The 17,574-nt window shown below is 42.3% G+C and overlaps 2 protein-coding genes across 2 annotated transcripts in view; both read right to left on the bottom strand.

The window, feature by feature from the left end:
* Ppa (F-box and leucine rich repeat protein partner of paired) overlaps nucleotides 1-10,461 on the bottom strand; it is a 70,048-nt gene extending 59,587 nt beyond the window's left edge. Inside the window, exon 1 of the mRNA XM_077412562.1 lies at nucleotides 6,906-10,461. Within this exon, the coding sequence (XP_077268688.1) occupies nucleotides 7,062-8,648 (1,587 nt within the window). The 5' untranslated portion in view covers nucleotides 8,649-10,461 and the 3' untranslated portion in view covers nucleotides 6,906-7,061. The remainder of the gene's footprint in view (nucleotides 1-6,905) is intronic.
* A 2,659-nt stretch (nucleotides 10,462-13,120) lies between these two features.
* Nucleotides 13,121-17,291, bottom strand: Rab35 (RAS oncogene family member Rab35). The gene is made up of 3 exons (XM_077412575.1): nucleotides 16,747-17,291; nucleotides 15,236-15,660; nucleotides 13,121-15,027 (listed from the first exon to the last, which is right to left on the bottom strand). Exons 1-3 carry the CDS (start codon nucleotides 16,796-16,798, stop codon nucleotides 14,899-14,901), a joined length of 606 nt encoding a protein of 201 aa, XP_077268701.1. The 5' UTR covers nucleotides 16,799-17,291; the 3' UTR covers nucleotides 13,121-14,898.
* Between the last annotated feature and the right edge of the window lie 283 nt (nucleotides 17,292-17,574).

Here is a 17,574-nt window from a genome sequence, read left to right as displayed (position 1 = left end):
AACGACCTACAACTTCCTCCATGTTTATCCTTCTAGCCTCTCAATATGTTCTCACTCGCCAGACCGAAGCAATTGGGGCCACTGTGCCATACTTAGCTCAACCGTACTTACCCACACAGCTAGAAATGGGCTGGGAATGATCCAACTTTTAGAACAGGCTGAAATTGCAACAAGACAAAAATGGACTCAGATATGCCGAATGTCCTACACCAATATAACTTCTAAAAATTGGGACCAAATCAAATTATTTTTTAGAACTTACTTAAGGAGATCTGATTTACAATACGGGTACAATTGGGCTCGAATCATCAATGATGGCTACCTCCAAGATTATTCACCAAAAGAAATGCTTCCTCTTGCAGGAGTTCTTGCTGGTGTAATAGAACAACACCAGAAGTTATCCAAGATATTATTTCTATTTTATACCCGTATCATTTTCAATTATCATTCAAAATTCCAAATTGGCTCTTACATAAAATTTATAATTATACTCAGCATAGTGTCCAAACAACAAAAGAAACCGCTCATCAGGCTTAAAGAACAGTATAAAAGTTCTCCAGAGGAAAAACTAAATGTAGGTCTACTTCCCTCCTTAATATTAAGCACTAAAATGCTAGATGATGCTCAGGATCCAAATTAACAAACTTGACTTTAATGATTAAAAATCTAGAGATACATCAAAAGGCAATAACCTATGCACTCAAAGTATGCATTTTAAATATCAAGAGAAAGGGAGCAGCACCCCCTTATGTCATGAAATTTATGCGTGAAATGTTAGTAATTTGCAAAGAAATTTCAACAAATCCTGAAAAATTCCGTGAGAAACATCTATCTACCGATAAAAATTATCCTACAGAAATACAACTACCAGCAATAGAAGATCAACCAGCTGCTACAACAAGTCAGCAAGGAAGATCAAGGTCAAGAAGACAGTAGATTTCTCTGATAAAGATATTCTTTATAAGTGGTTAATTATTACATTATATGGATCAAGCCCAACCACAACAACAACAACTACCCATCGTCGCTGACCAACAGCAATTATCTGGACCACGCATATACAGGGGTAAACCTGAGAATCAAGTGGATCCACGAGGTGTGCTTAGACCACGAGGACCTCGTCTTCCGCGTCAAGCCCAACAACAACAACCACAGGTCGCACAGCCTCAACAACGAGCTGGAGGTAAACAGAAGATTAAGCTTCCTAGACAACTTAATAAGCCGACTGCCCTACCAACTCCTGAAGATCTGAAAGGAGTGGTACTTGCAGCAGATGATCCGGTTACCAATACACTCTTCTCGCAGGGACAAAATATCAAAGAGCTCGATGCTCGGAGAAAAGTCACCCCCACAGCCGCATCCCTTATTGAGATCAGCCGCCTCGTGTATCGCGAGTTAACAACCGACGATCCAAACATACAAAAAATGCTCTTGCCTGAGTACTTGGACTACTACATCACGTCCATGCTCTGGTTTAGAATTACATCTTTAAGAGATCAGGCTAACATGCCTCTTATAAAGGACGAGAAGCGGGTATTAGATGCCATTGAAGGACTGACGTTCTGTATTCCAGAACCCCTCGTCTTGCAACTGCGCCTGTTAGGACAGTTCAGGACCCTTCAGAAGAAGAAACTCACTCCTGAGTTCCCTTCAAAATTAAGCTTTGTATTTTATCTAATAATAAAGATAAACAGCTGATGTTTGAAATATTTATATATTTTATTATATACAATTAATGGGTTTAAAGTTTAAACAATAAGCAGAGTTAATCATATAATAAATATTTAATTGTAGGTTCAATCATTAATAGTTTAAGTGATATATATCTTTAGATGGTGTTGAGAAATTTGAAAATTAAATAGATTAGATAATCAATTTAAATAATTAATAAGCATTTTAAAGGATTTACTGCAAATAGTCAATATAAGTTTTAAACATCTCATACAAACAGGTATAAATTAAGTTTAGATATAATTTAACCAAAGCTTTAATTCTTTTTAACAAAATTATAATATTACAAAGAATCGTTTTAATCACAAAAAATTAAAGAGTTAACATTACAAAAAAAATTATTAAATAAAATAAAATAAATAAGTCTTTCTTGTAAAATACCAAATTTTTGATTGAATAAAAAAGCAATAAACGCGCGTAATTTAGTGAAGTATGCGGCGGGAGTAAAAAAGCAGCGCCAAGTTTTTTTACAAGAAAAATTTATTTATTTTATTTTCATTAAATATTTTTATTTTGTACTGTTATCTCTTTAATTCTTTGTGACAGACAAGAGCGATGATTTAATTTTTTATAAAAAAAAGTGAGTTGACAATGAGTGCGTTTCAGCGGAGAAAGCTCAATGACTGCTCAATGATTCTTTATTACGATTGTTTTCTACACTTGGATTCAGGAAAGAACTAACAGCAAGGTCCAATCATTTTAAAAAATTACTGATAGTTCGATGAGTTGCTCTTTCTGTTGAACGCAGCCATTGAAATTTATTCGCGTCTCAAAAATGTTTGTGATAATATAATCATTTCTAATAAAATGCGAATGGATTTCAATAGGACTCACTTTTTCCACGGTAAAACATTCATTCACCGTTCTTGTCTGTTACGCGTATCTAAAACACACATCAATTTGAATTGCTCGTGTAACGTGACTGATCACGACACCACTCAACATAATGCAACTAAAAATTTCAAGTAATAACTCAATGAAACGCGAAATTTTCTATGACGCTAGATTCGAAAGAAAAAAATTGGGGGATATTACTTTCGTACCGACCCTCGTACACATATATCCGTATAATTTATACATAAACCACATTTAGTATCAGACATTCTGTAACACAGGACAAGATTGAATGGTAAAGAAAGAAGCAGTGTGTCTTGTGGAATCACTTCAAAAAGGGCCTAATTTATCAGCAAAATGCAACGAATGTAAAAGAACAATAAGATTACAATGTCATAACAATTTAAGGCCATTAAGAGCACACCTAGGTGATCATGGAATATATCCCGACACACATTATATACTAACTGACGAGCTACAACGATACTACTGGGACTTACCGAAACATGAAGCTCAGTGCAAAAAATGTGAAATAATAATTAGTTACATCTGGAATTATTCAAATTTAAAATCACATTTAAAAATACATCCTGACTATATCCGTATTTATATCTACATATCCCAATAAATAAAGCAATCTTCTTCCTTCGACCTCTGTGAGCAATTTTGCAAACGTTTGTTGAAGCAACTTTTGTACCACATTTAATATCAGAAATTCTATAACACAAGACGGCATTGAATGCAAAGGTAAAACGCAGTGTCTTGTGGAAATATTTCAAATTAAATAATTTAACGGCAAAATGCAACAAATGTGAAAAGATAATACAATTACAATTTTACAAAAATTTGAGACCGTTAAGAGCATATTTAGGCGAACATGGAATATTTCCCGATATACCTTTAGAAAATCAATAAACAAAGAAAGATTGTATTATCGTATTTATTAAACGAAACAAACATAATAAATAGCATTTAATCTTGCTAAAGGTATAAAACAGTCGTTCAATTCTGCGAAAACAGAAGATATGTATAATTTGTGCCCTGCGGCTCGTGAAACGAAACGTAATATTGCTTAATTCCTGGCGCGTTTAAAAATGCTTTTAGCGATTTTTACGAGCATTAGGGTGTTATTCACCGATGACACAGTATACTATAGCATATACTATAGTGTATCCCATATTACATAACTATATTTTTCCCGTATATCATAATATAAATGTCTTCCATTAACAGAAAATACATAACGCCGCAAACATTTAAAAAAGTAGAAAATTTGTATTTTTCTAATTTTCTAATTTTATAATGATTGCTCGTAGATCGTTAAATTTAAATCACACCCGATAGATGTATTATTACGTCAAATATACAGATTATGCAAATTATCCAGATTAAGAAGCGCGGAACAGACCAAGGACACGCCAGTGGAAAAAGCACATAATTCTTAGCACGCGGCGATGTTGCAGTAATCTTGAATCTTTTTATACCAAGCCTGATAAAATAATATCGAAGAATTTTTCAAATATGTTCCCATTGCAGCGTTTTCGTCGCGAACGAAATTGCAGGAATCCTGCAATGTTTGTAAATCAAATAAAAGAACAGTCTAAAAAAATGAATTAATACAAAATAAAGATATTTTAATTTTATTTAAGCGTGTTACACTTAATTGTGCGAGATTGGACTCGCGCAAAACTAAAATGTAGACGAAATTTGGACTTCATATGATTTATAATAGATAGAGGAATAAAGTTCTAACAAGGGGAAGGCACGAGGACCGAGAAACGGATCTGAATGAAACTTCAATCACTCGTCACTCGTCAGTCAGTCAGTGTCGTCACGAATATAACATTCACGCCGATCATGTCCAAGTCCAAGGATTACCATTGCCACGGCGTGGACGATTATTATTATTCCTATAATAACCCTTCGCTAACGGTAAACCATAGTAAAGCGCTAGCGCGCAACTCTCAGCCGTTTTCGAGATAGAAATCAAGATAGAAAAATAGAATTAAAATTTTACGTGAAAACCTCGCGCTGTTAGAAACAAAGATAGGATTTGAAACGACTAAAGACATACGCGTGATAGTTTACTGGAGGACGTAACATTGCAGGATTTGAAACTATATAATGTTCGTTCTTCCTTACGTTATAAATAATTTAAACGCGGTTGTTCGATGCATGTCGCAAAAGTATATTGTGTTTACGCAAATCATAATATACAAAATAGTAATAAGTATAGTATAAGTCAAAGTAAGTTATTAATATTTTGTATCTTTTTTTATACAGAAAATGACTTAAAATCGGCGTTTGACGCCGCACTTTTAGACGGATATAGCATGTATGCTGCCGCTAAAAAATATAAAGTATCAAGGTCAACATTATTTAACAAAATAAAAAAACATGAAGTATATGCGAACATTCATCGATTTCAATCGAATTCATAATTTATCATGAAGAGAAAAGTCAGTGTCTTAACACTAACTGCCTGAAGGGGATATAAAAAATGACCCGTTTGAAATTTTTTAATAATTTATCACTCATTTTTAAAACATCTTAACTTTCAAAATTTTTCCTGATTTTTATTATTATACGTAGATGATTAATTTTACTAATTTGTGTGTTTTCTCTTTTCTTCTCTAAGAAAAGAAGAACGTCATATTCAATCTTGTGTACAAGTTAATGCAACCTTTAAACTAATGATACCTTATGAGTTAAATCAAACACCAACACATGTACATACATCAGCATTTTTGAGAGCTACAAAAAGCAACCACCCTGATGAAAAACTAAAAGATGTTTTCGCATTGACGACGAAGGATTTTTGTATCTCGAAAAGAAATTTTGTATCTTCGGTAGAAATAAATAAATTAATCTCCGGTATGTTCCATTATTAACCAGCCATGTTGCTTGCAAAAGTCTTAAAAAAAGAGTTTGCAATATTCGAATTATTCGAATATTGTCATAAAAATCATATTTAGAGGTAAAGCGATATTTTGTAGATAATATCATATAGACAAATCAAATGTGTTATAAATCAAGTAAAAATAGCAACGGGCTCGAAATAAACCTGCGAGGTAAACCTTGTGTCCAAAAACGAGTCCACGTTACCCTGTCTTTAACAGCCCGTTGGAGGAAAGAAATATAGAGAACTCGCAGAAAATGCGTCGCTACTTCATATTGCACATGTTGCAATCGTTAACCTCAGAGAAGAGTAACTAAAGATAAGGGAATTATTATCGAGAGAATCCGCGTTTTATATCCGAAACATCCAAACGAAGAATGAGAAACGTAACATTTATCCCATGCGAATTAAATTGATTCTTCGATAAAAAAATACATATACTTCTTAGAGTATATGCAACATATATAATACAGTTTCTATTCAGGATGCACAGATTTTGTCCATCATTATGGATCGACTGATCGACATATTTTTGCCAAAATCGCTTAGAACCCGTGCGTTCTAAGAAAAATATCACGATAAAAAGAAAATTAATTAAAGACTGAAACTACTATTACTTCGCTGAGTTCGAATGTGCCGTGACGAAAATGATCCCTATGTATGTAACGCAAACGTAATAATCGGCGTAAGGGTTATTTTCACGCGTTTTTAGCACGACAAATTGTGCGAACTCATCGAAATTAGATTAATTCCAATCTTTGGCCTAAAAATGTCACGTTGATTACCCATGTAACTGTATGTAATCGATTATCGGTAGCCTCGCAAAAATAACGAGCGAGAAAACTCCAGACGCGACAATCGTTTTCCTTTTTTTTTTTTCCTAAATTTTCGTGCGAGCCGAGAGTTAAATCGAGACGTTCGAGACTCATCGAGCCCGTCGTTTAATTAATCTAGCGATCCGTCTTCGACGCGCGCGCGATCAAGTACGATCGATAACGTGTGTGTGTGTGCTCGAAACGGTCGCCTTATTTTTTTAATTTTTTTTTTTAATTTTAGAAAAGAAAGCGCTCCCTCTCGAAGGGAGGTAATGCCATTCCGATCGTACTTGATCGTCGCGCGTCGCGTCATTCGCTCGAGAAACGGTGCCCCTCGAGAAAGGGGAACTCTCTCGTTTTCGGGCGAGAAAACGAGTTAAACGCTATTCGCCCACGACGTCGTCGGCCTTCCTTCCTTCCTTTTTAGTTTAACATAGCTCCTGGCTCTCTACACAGGACAATACGGCCAGAACTCAAATACTAATAAAAAATAGAGGCAAACTATAGAGTTTGGAGCGAGGTAACACTCTATAAACTGCGTCGCAGTCTTAAAAAAATTTTTCCGTACCGACGACGTCGAGGGCATTCGGGCGACTTCGCGCGCCGAGCGACAGCAACGGACTTACCGCCTGCGGCAGAAACATGCGCGTGAAAACGAAGTTGTCCTTGGGTCGCTGCGAGGTGTCGTAGTCGCCCCGGTAACGTTGACGACGACGACGACGGTGACGACGACGATAACGTTGACAGCGTTCGTCCAGAGCACTTAGCCACGGAAAAAGCCATCACCGCACGTGCCACAGACCAAGATTCACCGTACTGAGCTGCGGCAGCTTCATGATCCGCTCGAGGCCGCTGGTGGTGATCTTCGTGCAGCCGTACAGGTCGATGTACTTGAGGTTCTTCATGCTCTCGGCGACGGTGTGCACGCCACGGTCGGTCAGCCGGCTGCACTGGCCGATGTTGAGAGTCTCGAGGTCGTGCAGGGTCTTGGCGATCTTGCAGATGCCCTCGTCGCTGATCTGACAGGCGGACAGCGACAGGGATTTCAGGTTGAACAAACCTTGGGAGATGTGGACGAGCGCCTGATCGCCGATCTTATCGCAGAACGACACGTCGAGCGAGGTGATACGGCTGCCGCCCTCGGCCAGATACGCCATGCCGATGTCGGAGATGTTGTCGCAGGAGCGCAGGTTGAGCTCGCGCAGACTCGACATCCTGGCCAGGTGCTTGACGCCGGAGTCGGTGATGCAGACGCAGAACGACAGGTTGATGGACTTGAGGGTGGTGAGACCGAGGGACACGTGCCTGAGCGCCTCGTCGCTCAGTCGCTGGCAGTCCTGCAGGCTCAGGTGCTCCAGGGCGAGATTGCCGTCCGCGGTCTCGCGATTCAGGCCGGCCAAGTGCGCGATACCCATGTCGGAGACGTGCCAGCAGCTTCGCAGATCGAGCCGTTTGAGCTTCTTGAGGCCCCACGCGATCAGCAGCAAGCCGGTGTTGGTGATGTTGCAGCAACCGCCCAGCTCGAGATGCTCGAGATTCTTCAAGTACTGCGCTATCCTGCTGAGCGAGGCGTCCGTCACCTGCTTGCAGAGGGACAGGTTGAGCTCGGTGAGGGACGGGTATTCCTGGCAGAAGGCGTTCGTGATACCGATGTCGGTGATGTTGTAACAGCCGGACAGGTTGAGCGCCTCGAGATTCGGCACGCCCTTGAGCACGTCGCTGAGGCCGCGGCGCAGGGACAGCACCTGTACCCTCTTGACGCCACGTCGCACCAGACAGGCGAACAGCACCGGCGCCTGTTTCCTGAGGTGCAGCCGCGCCTCCACCCCTCGCCAGACCGAGCGGTAATAGGCGGCGTCGCGCCACGCGGTGCACACTTGCGCGGCGCGTCCCTTGTCGCGTACGTCCAGGTAGCTGAAAATGAGGGCGAGAATCTCCGGGTAGAGGGAGGACACGTGGGTGCTCGCGGCGGGCTGGCCGTGCGTCGCCGCGGTGCCTCGTTGATGCGCCTGATGCGGGTGCAGTTGACGCCGCGAAGAAATGCCGCCCTGGCCGCCGATGGTGTAGGCCGGCAGACCGCCGGCGACGGCAGCGGCGGCGGCCGCGGCCGCGGCGGCGGAGTTGCCGCCGCCTCCCGCGGTTCCGCCGCCACCGCCGCACGCACCGTTGCCGTCGGTGCCGTAACGCGGCGCCGTGCCGCCCGAGTTGTGCTGGAGTATCGCCTGGTTCTGCGACGTCGGGATCGCCAGGTGCGGCTGGTGCAGGTGGTAGTAGTGGCCCGGACGGTGGAGCAACGTCGTGCCGCCGCGACCGGCGCTCGGCGTCAACGGCGACGGAAGTTCCGTCATCAGCAGCTGGCTCTCCTCCATCTCGTCGTCGCTGTCGTCGTCGTCGTCGTCGTCCGACGCCGCGTCCTCGTGCTCGTCGTACCGCGACGTGCCCGTCGTCGTCGCCGTCGCGGTCGCGGTCGCGGTCGCCGACGCTGCTGCCGCAGCTGCCGCGCGGCGAAGCCTCACGCGCAGCGACTCCGCCGCGGCAACCGACGACGAGCGAGCGACCGTCGAGCCCTCGTCGTGTCCTTGTCCGTCGCGGTGATTATCTCCCTCTATCTTGAAATCTTCTTTCTTCTTCTTCCTCCTCTTCACCACGTCCCGCGTTCCGTCCTCTCGTTTCCTCTCGGTTAATCCGATCCCCGCCGCTCGCGGTTGTGGCGCGACTTCGGTAGTCGCATGATAAAAGTTTGTCCGCGCGCGCGCGCGCGCACGTACCGCGACACGGTATTCGAAAAATCCGTGGATGACACTTACGCGTGCACTCGCGGAAGCGCGGCGCGAAAATCCCGATATCGATCGCGGCTATTGATCGCCACGATATATCACAGCGCGTCGACGCGACGGCACCACGGATCGCTGCGGATCGCGACGCGGCGCGCGCGATCCACGACGTGGTGGTCGCTCGCCGCGGACGGGAGGGGGGCACGGACGGACGGCGCAGCGAGATTTATCTCGCGATCGATCCGCGGGGAGCGCCTCGCGGCCACCGAGATCCAGCGATATATCAACGCGGGGAAGGGGGGGGGGGAGAGAGAGAGAGAGAGAGAGAGAGAGAGAGAGAGAGCGATCAACGACACGCGACAACTTCGCGCTTAACAATTCGTACACCGCACCACGTCACACGACTCGTCCGCGAGAGAGTTATTCTTCACGAAAGCACCATTCTCTCGCGCGCGGCACATACATCAGAAACACCATGTCGCGTACCGTCTGGAGACCCTTGGTTCGGTCCCTCCTTGCCGTCGCCTTACGCCGGAAGAAGTGGGCGCGCGGGGGGCCGCGACTCGCGTTCTCGCAAGCGACCCCGTATTTACTCGTACGTACGTACGTACGTACGTACGTGCCCGCCGCCGCGGTGGTTGTCTCGCAAGTGCAAAAAAAGAGTCGGCGAGTCGTCGCTGCCACGGAACCGAGTGAGAGAGTGGAGGAAGTGACTGGTGGCGTGCGCGACGGAGATCGCGCGAGAGCAGCGCGAGTAGGGCGAAGGGGCGAGGTGGGGCAGTCGATGGCTGTAAGAAGGAGAGGAGGAGCGAGGGAGCGAGACAGACACAGCGGGAAGATAAAGAGAGCGCGAGGGACTCGCCGCTCGCCGCGCGCGAAGGCAGGAGGACGATAGCGATAGAGCACCACACGGACACACGTCGGGCACACGTACGGGATACTACGGATGCGCGGTGCGTGATGTACGCGTGTATTTCTCGAGAGGAGCGCGCGCCGTTCCTCGTTCACGTGTCGTCGACGACGACGTCGTCGTCGTCGTGGTCGTCGTGGTCCTCGCCGTCGTTGTACCGTCACTCCCGAGAAGAACGTTGAACGCCCGTCGACGTCGACGTCAATGTGTGCCGTGTGTCTCGGGGTCACTTAACGTGGACCGCCCGCGGAGCGAACCATCGCCTACCGTGAACAACCGACCACAACCGACAACCGAACCGGTGCGCTACCAGCCGCGGACTGTTGTTCCGCCTACCCGAACGCAGATGTCGTGTCGTCGTTCCCGTCGAGCACGGGCGGAGCGTAGCTACGCTCGCCGCGGCCGCCGATTGGCCGGAGCGGCACGAAACCGTGCCACGTGACGGCACCGGCGAATATCGATTCGGGTTGCGCTGCGGCGGCATTTTTAAGTTTTCGTTGCGTGGCGGGAGGGCGGGAGGGGCCGGGGGCGAGGGTGAGACACACGGAGCGCACACTGTACAGCCCCGGACCACATCGCGCGTGAGACTATACCCTGACTGCCTCGCTTGCCGAAATCCCGGAATGCCGCCGTCGATATCCCGAATAATATTAAATCCTCGACACGATCGCTCATCGCTCTCGATCGTCTTTCTATCTTTCTCTTTGCCTTCCCCCCCCTCTCTCTCTCTCTCTCTCTCGCTTCATTTTTTTTAATTTTTTCCAACAGGACGACACAGTCACGCGATGACGGTTTTGGTCTTGGAGACTCTTTGAAAGTTCAGGGGAGTCGAGACGTGATAATCCTTATCCGTCGTTTATTTTCCGCTCGACGAATTTTCGGTCTACCAATATATGAACTCCGTCGATACTTCGCGGTCTACAGTTTTAGGCTGATATTTCATATGTCGACAAATTTTTTAAACATATTGATGGGCTGCAGGATGGAGAAGTTCTCGAGTTTCTAAGAAATCCTCTATCTTGTAGTCAATCAATAAAATATATGTCGTACGACAAATGAAATATTACCTTTTACGATCATACGCGCTGTACGCGCAGCTTCTTCGCGTCTTTCTTTCGAGAAAATTCTAGACGTCGGGCGAGCACGCATCTCGATTAGCTAGCTAAGATCCCTGCGACTTTAGTATACGCAATATTATTCGTATGAAAACGACTGTAATTATATTTAAAAAAAAACTTGCACAATGGTATTCTGAGGTCATTATTCGCGACGCGACGCACAATAAGTATCCGCGATAAATAAGCACACAATGCACAACGATCAAGATATATATAATTTAAATAATTCGACACATTCGATTACAATTATTTTTTAGATCGTCTGTGTAAAAGATTAATACTAGCTCACGTCCTCACGTTCGGGCACAAATTTCAGACGAGAATTTAAGCAGTGCCGTTCCACGACGACTTACGAGACAATTTGCACGCTAATTAACGGAATTGCAGAATCGTGATGCAAATTCGAAATGTCATAGCGCGTTTGGCATTCGATCCATTTGAGACACATAATGAGCGTGAAGAAATTACAATTACGCGCCATGCGATAAACTTCCCAATATGTTAGCTTCTTATATCATTATCGACTTAATAAACGATTTATATTTCTATATGAATAATTATACAGTATTACAGCAGGTTTTTATCAATCGATTTTCGCGAAGAAAACTTTTATAGCTTTATTGAAAGACAAAAGCAATGCTACGAGCGTTGTAATTTTTTTTTTTACACTTGAAAAGAATTGAAAGTGATCGAAACATTGTGTGAATACTTGTTTCGATAAAAGTTGCCAGTTGTGTCGAGGAAGCTAAACCATTTCTGTTAAAGCAATGTTTATCGATGTATAATCAACGGAACTTTCGAGGAAAACATATGCGATTCGCCACTTATCACAAGAAATTTTGCGAGGGTGAGCGAGATATTTTAATTTATTCCAGATATTCGTTCGATCGATGCACCAACAGCTGCTTGCGCATACTCATTATGCAGAACAATTGTAAATACAACACGGGATTTCTCGCGCGCGGATGAATCGGATAATTTCTCATTAATCTAACATTAAAAAGAGAAAACTTTGCGTGTTGCGTCAATAAAAGCGTGCGGATATACATTTTCATCAAAATTTTATGCCATCTTAAAAGATCGGCAGTTTTTCTTATATGAACGATCAATGTTTAACTGCGAAGTAAAAGAATAATAATGATATAATGGCGGTAATAATATTCTGCGAAATAAGAAGAACTATATAAAAAAAGATGATGGATACGAGAGTTACGTGTAAAAAGCGAGACGGCAACAAAAATGCCATTACGAAATCTCTTGAAATAAGTAATAGTGTATAATAAATCTTTTTATAATTATACTCTATTCTCTATAAATAAAGAATAAATTAAAAACAGCAGTACTGATATTCCACGTTCGTAAAACTGTTTCTCGGATTTTATTAGATTCGTTTAAAAAAGACATACGACATAAGTATACGTTATTTTGTAACTTAGGAATAATTACAAAGAATTATATATATTACATGGATACTCTCTTGAAAATACTGGTGAGGCTAGACGTAAAAGAGCACCGTTGCTCATTTGGTATTTTATTGAACGTAATTTTATCTCCTTTTTGCGCGGATATTGTATAGGTATACCTATGTAGCGTCTCATCGTCGAAAATCGTGAATTTCGAAATCGTACTTTCGCAAGAAACATTATAACAATAACAGGTCACAAGTGTGAGCCAGTATCTTTCTTTTCGCGCACAAATAAGAGATAAACACGCGTGCATATAATGCTTTGGAATTTCGTGAACGATACACGACCACGTTAATTATGTTTCAAGCGCGAACGTGTAACATATTTGCTCGATTCGACCTCGAATGTCAGTGCGTAGACAATAACATCGAGTCTCGAATCCTTGAGCGTTACCCGAATCGATCAAACAACGTAGCTCTAGATTGGCTGGGTTCGTTCGCGTTCGAATTTAAAGCTTTCTTTATATATTTACATATTTTAGGTATTTTTCCGTGAAAAATACATACGTCTAACTTGGAGTAGAAATCAGCTCAGCGGGTGGGGGGGGGGTGAAAGTGATACTTGTTTCGTACATACATGTAGACTCCTATTTATTTATAATCATACGTATGTATAATAATATTACAACGTTGCAACTGTATAACAGTAAACAAGATTGAATATGCTCGATTGAAATACTTGGTGAATATGCCACTAAAACTGGCAAGTTGAGAATATGTACACATTGTAGGATGCCGCTTTATTGCCTCTAAAGGAGATATGTAATTGATACTAAAAAGAAAAAAAAAGGAGGAAATAATAGCGATATTAATTACAACAATTACAACGAGAGCGGGGAGTATAAGGTACACGCAGCAGTATTACAGTGGCAGCTGGCGACATTATCTTAACTATTATCACAGATTAATACAGACAGCTTCTGTCATAGCTGGACATGACCGATCGTTATATTTTATCATCTTGCTATCTACCCTTCAGCAATAAATATTTAATCGTGTGTACGTGTGTATATATGTATATGCGTGTCGCAAAAATGCATGGGCAATTTAAAACCTGCGTATTTATATATTATAAAATTCGGACGTTTACAAGCTTTTCGTCTTTCCCTCGTTACCGAGCCATTAAAGAAACGTTAGATTCATACACAGAATTAAACAAATGAGATAATACTGTTCAATATTTTATTAATGCATAATGATGCACGCGATATAAATACTTGGGCATCCTAATGGAAGCAATAACATAATAACTGATGCTTTTGGCTAGCAAATTTAAAAGTCTTAAAAAATTATAAGAAAGAAGATCGTATTCGATAATTTTATATATATAGGGTATTATTTAAAACTTTTTTTAAAAAATGTGCTTTTAAATATTATTTAATGTACAAATTAGATGCTCACAGATTCCATCAATTTTAAAATTTTAATAAGAATTAATTATAGCTAATTATAAATTTTTACGAAATACATATTGTAAATTCGGCTATTGTTAATAAATCTTGTTGATTAGTCTTCGTATTTTGTTACAGTCTTACGACAGGAAGTATGTTGAATTTCATATGACCAATTTTCGTATAGCGATCTTTTTTTTATACCATGTATAATGCCGTTGCATATATCATTAATCCATTCCGACTGAATCTTTTAAATCGTATTGAAAGCGTCATCGAGAGAGAACTACAGGAACCTTAATTTTACTAATAAAACGCCCTAAAAATTATTTGGACCAGCTAACAATATTTGTCGCCCGTTTGTTCAAGAAACTTTAATCCTACTCGCTCTAAACACGACTTATTTAGCATATGGTAACTCATCGTTCAATGCAGCAAAATTTTGCAATGCTCAAAATGACCCTAGAAAAATTAGCGGAAGATGTTCGTTAGTTTCGTTTAACGATTACACAATATGAAACGCCACTTGTGTGTAAAATGTGTGTATGTAAAACACGATGGTTTTTAACATATACGCGTATATGTGAGTGAGAGTTACCCTTCCGTAAATATTACAAATGAATAGGCCTTTGTTCTTCAACGCAGCACGCGAAAGTATTCGACGCGTTAAAAAAGAATGCCGCATACACGATATCGTGTTCGCTAAATAAGCCCTACGCGCTCGTTCGACATTTTTCGATTCTATTATGTTAAATACTAACGTCAAAAAAGTATACTTTAGTTAGGATACAATCTTAGGTATCGTAATTGGAATACAAAACTCAGCGTTAGAAAATATCAGGGTTTCCAGCCTCTCATGTCCGCTCGTAATACTAACACATGCTCTCTGTTTTATTCTGTCCTAATTATCGTATCAAAGAATATTTCGTTTATAGGGAGTAGCGTGCTTGTACAACGCTCGCTAACAACATTTTTTCCTGTGCTGTTTTGTGCTTTTCCTCAAGTTGACTGTCTCATTAGTCTGTATGGCTTGTCGCTCCTTACGCTCTTTTTTGGTCCGCAACACTTGCCGCGTTATTGCCATAAACATCTGCAAGTAACGCATTACTATTAACTTACAGTGAGGTGTGTAAAGTATATATTAATTTAGCTGAATTTAAAGTATTTTTCAACTTTCATAAAGTAATCTTATCATCGGTATAATAAAGAAATAATCGTAAAACAAGTTGAAGTTTCTAGTTTTATTTTACAGCCGGATAAATTAACAACAAAAAGAAACCAACGTAATATACGCATACCTCCTCGACATTGATGTTGTCCTTAGCGGAAGTTTCAAATAACTGAATCCCCATTTGATTGGCGAATCTTTGCGCGTCTTCCGTTAACACCACCTTCTGATTAGGTGCGTCATTTTTATTCCCTACGAGTACCCTGTTAACCACATCACAATTCTGTTCGATTTCATGCAACCACCGTTTAACGTTCGCGAACGTATCACCGCTGGTCACATCGTACACAACTATAACGCCGTGCGTTCCCCTGTAGTAAGTTGAAGTTATTGTCCGGAAACGTTCTTGTCCAGCGGTATCCCAAATTTGCAGCTTTACCCGCTCACCATCTACCTCCACGGTTTGTATCTTAAAGTCCACTCCTATCGTAGTTATGTAACTGCCGTTGAAGGTATTGTCAGCGAATCTTAGAAGCAGCGAGCTTTTGCCTACGCCTTGAAAAAAAGAATAGAAAAAAATTATTTTTTTATATTAAGATGTATATAAGTAAGTTGTTTAAAGAAGGCATAAAAAAAGGCATAAATATTTTCAAAATAAAATTATGACAAACACATGTCATTTCCATATTATTCCAAGACGCATTATACAAGACGCTTTGTAACATTGTGACATATAAGGTCTATTTTTTTTTAGAGCTGAATTAGTGTACACTTTCTGTACTTAAAGTAAAATAGGTGTATATACATATATATATATATAATGTTTGAAATTTGTGAAAGCAAGAAGAAAAGTTCTAATGCAGTCCAGTGCACCTATTAATTACTTCTATCTATATTAAATTAAATAGAATGAAAAATTGCTTAACTATCAGGAGAAACATCAAAGAAAAAGAAAATAGAACAGAAAAAACATTATATATAAATACACAAAGAATTGAGTGAATGATAACAAATATCTTTCAGTTTCCATATTATTCTAATACAAGATGCTTTGTATTCTATAGTTTATTCTATTCACTTTGAACTAAATAGGATAAAAAATTATCCTACTCAATCTCTCTCTCTCTCTCTTATTTAATCTCTTTGTTATTTTTAGCTCCCCATTATCGCGACGTGATGCATTATCCTCCACCACCGTTCTAAATCTGTTGTGCAGGAAGAACAATTTTCGCATCATGAAATCTAAAGCACCACGCCGGGCGGCGCGGTGCGATGGATAGCCGACGTGTAAAGTCCATTGTCGGGCCCCATCATTTAATAAACTGCCGCTAAAACCGCGTAATGACAGGCGATCAGCTCGCATGGCGACGCTCGGCGCGACACAATCCGTCCTTTTTCCGCCGCAATCTTTCCACGTCTTTCGCATCTGGAACGAAATTTACGAGAGAGAAAGAGAAAGAGAGAGAGACAGAGAAGAGGGGAAAAGGGGGAGAGAAAGAAAAATAGCGATAGAAACAAAGGAGGTTATACACAGAACGCAGGAGCAGGAGAGAGCGTGGCCAACGACGAACGAGAAATCGTACATCACCGCGGACGGTTTAGCGCACGGTGATGCCGCAAACCCGCGCGCATTATATTTACCGCTGTCCCCTATGATGAGCAGCTTGAACAGATGATCGTACTCCCGGGCCATCTTAGCGCATATGACGCGCGTCGCTCCTCCCTCGTCGATGCTGCGTCGCACTGTCTTGCAGACTCGCAGCCTCCGGTCCGGAACGGAACGTCTTCTCGCTATGCGCTACAAGTCGACGCGGCGCGCCTGCGAGAGGCCGAGAGGTATTTCTCGTTCGATCTCCCGTGGATCTCCTCCGGCTTTCGCGGGGCCTGGGGCCAACGTCGTCGGTTGCGCGTTGGTTCGGTACCGAATCCCGAACGTGGGTCGTGTGGGATCGCTACCCCCGCACGATCCCCAGCAGTACCCGCGACTCGTCTGGATCGGAGGACGACTGCGGTGTCAAATGATCGCCATGTTTATACGTCGCGGTATCACCACTCATTATCATTACGGCGGGAGGAAAAAAAAAGGCCGCGTTCCTACGTTCAGCGCGACGCCCATCCCATTATCAGATTGTCAGCACCAGCCCGTCATCGCCGCCATGTTCCTTTCCCGCGGGAGCGACTGGGGCGACCCTTAACGGCGGTGTGGCGTGTGGTGGCGTTCGTTCTCAGCAGGCCCCCGGCGCGAACGATGTAATGCTCGATTCACAGGTCCATTTTTGTCGAGATCGCAATCTTACAATTAAATATGAAATTGAATAGAAACTATCGATATATCGCCTTTACGAGATTGGAAGAATACAAAAGACACGAGTATTTTTAAATTGTCGTCGGAAGACCCAGTTAAGCAGAATTCTAAATTGAAGCACGTGGCATTGGATGCATCCATGTGATTGGTTCTTTCCTACTTTT

The sequence above is a fragment of the Temnothorax americanus genome, unplaced genomic scaffold (assembly GCF_048541705.1).
Source record: "Temnothorax americanus isolate GAGA-0224 unplaced genomic scaffold, ASM4854170v1 Scaffold30, whole genome shotgun sequence".
Taxonomy (NCBI): Eukaryota; Metazoa; Arthropoda; class Insecta; order Hymenoptera; family Formicidae; genus Temnothorax; species Temnothorax americanus.
The sequence above is the reverse complement of the archived record's forward strand: the minus strand, read 5'-3'. Positions and strand labels throughout refer to the sequence as shown.

What these genes read in the sequence shown, in the direction of transcription:
- Rab35 (XM_077412575.1), bottom strand. Translation starts at nt 16,798, where the DNA reads ATGGCCCGGGAGTACGATCATCTGTTCAAGCTGCTCATCATAGGGGAC. An exon ending in GCTCATCATAGGGGACAGCG is followed by an intron (nt 15,661 to 16,746) that starts GTAAATATAATG and finishes CTTTTTTTCAAG; the next exon opens with GCGTAGGCAAAAGCTCGCTG. An exon ending in ACAACATCAATGTCGAGGAG is followed by an intron (nt 15,028 to 15,235) that starts GTATGCGTATAT and finishes CGTTACTTGCAG; the next exon opens with ATGTTTATGGCAATAACGCG.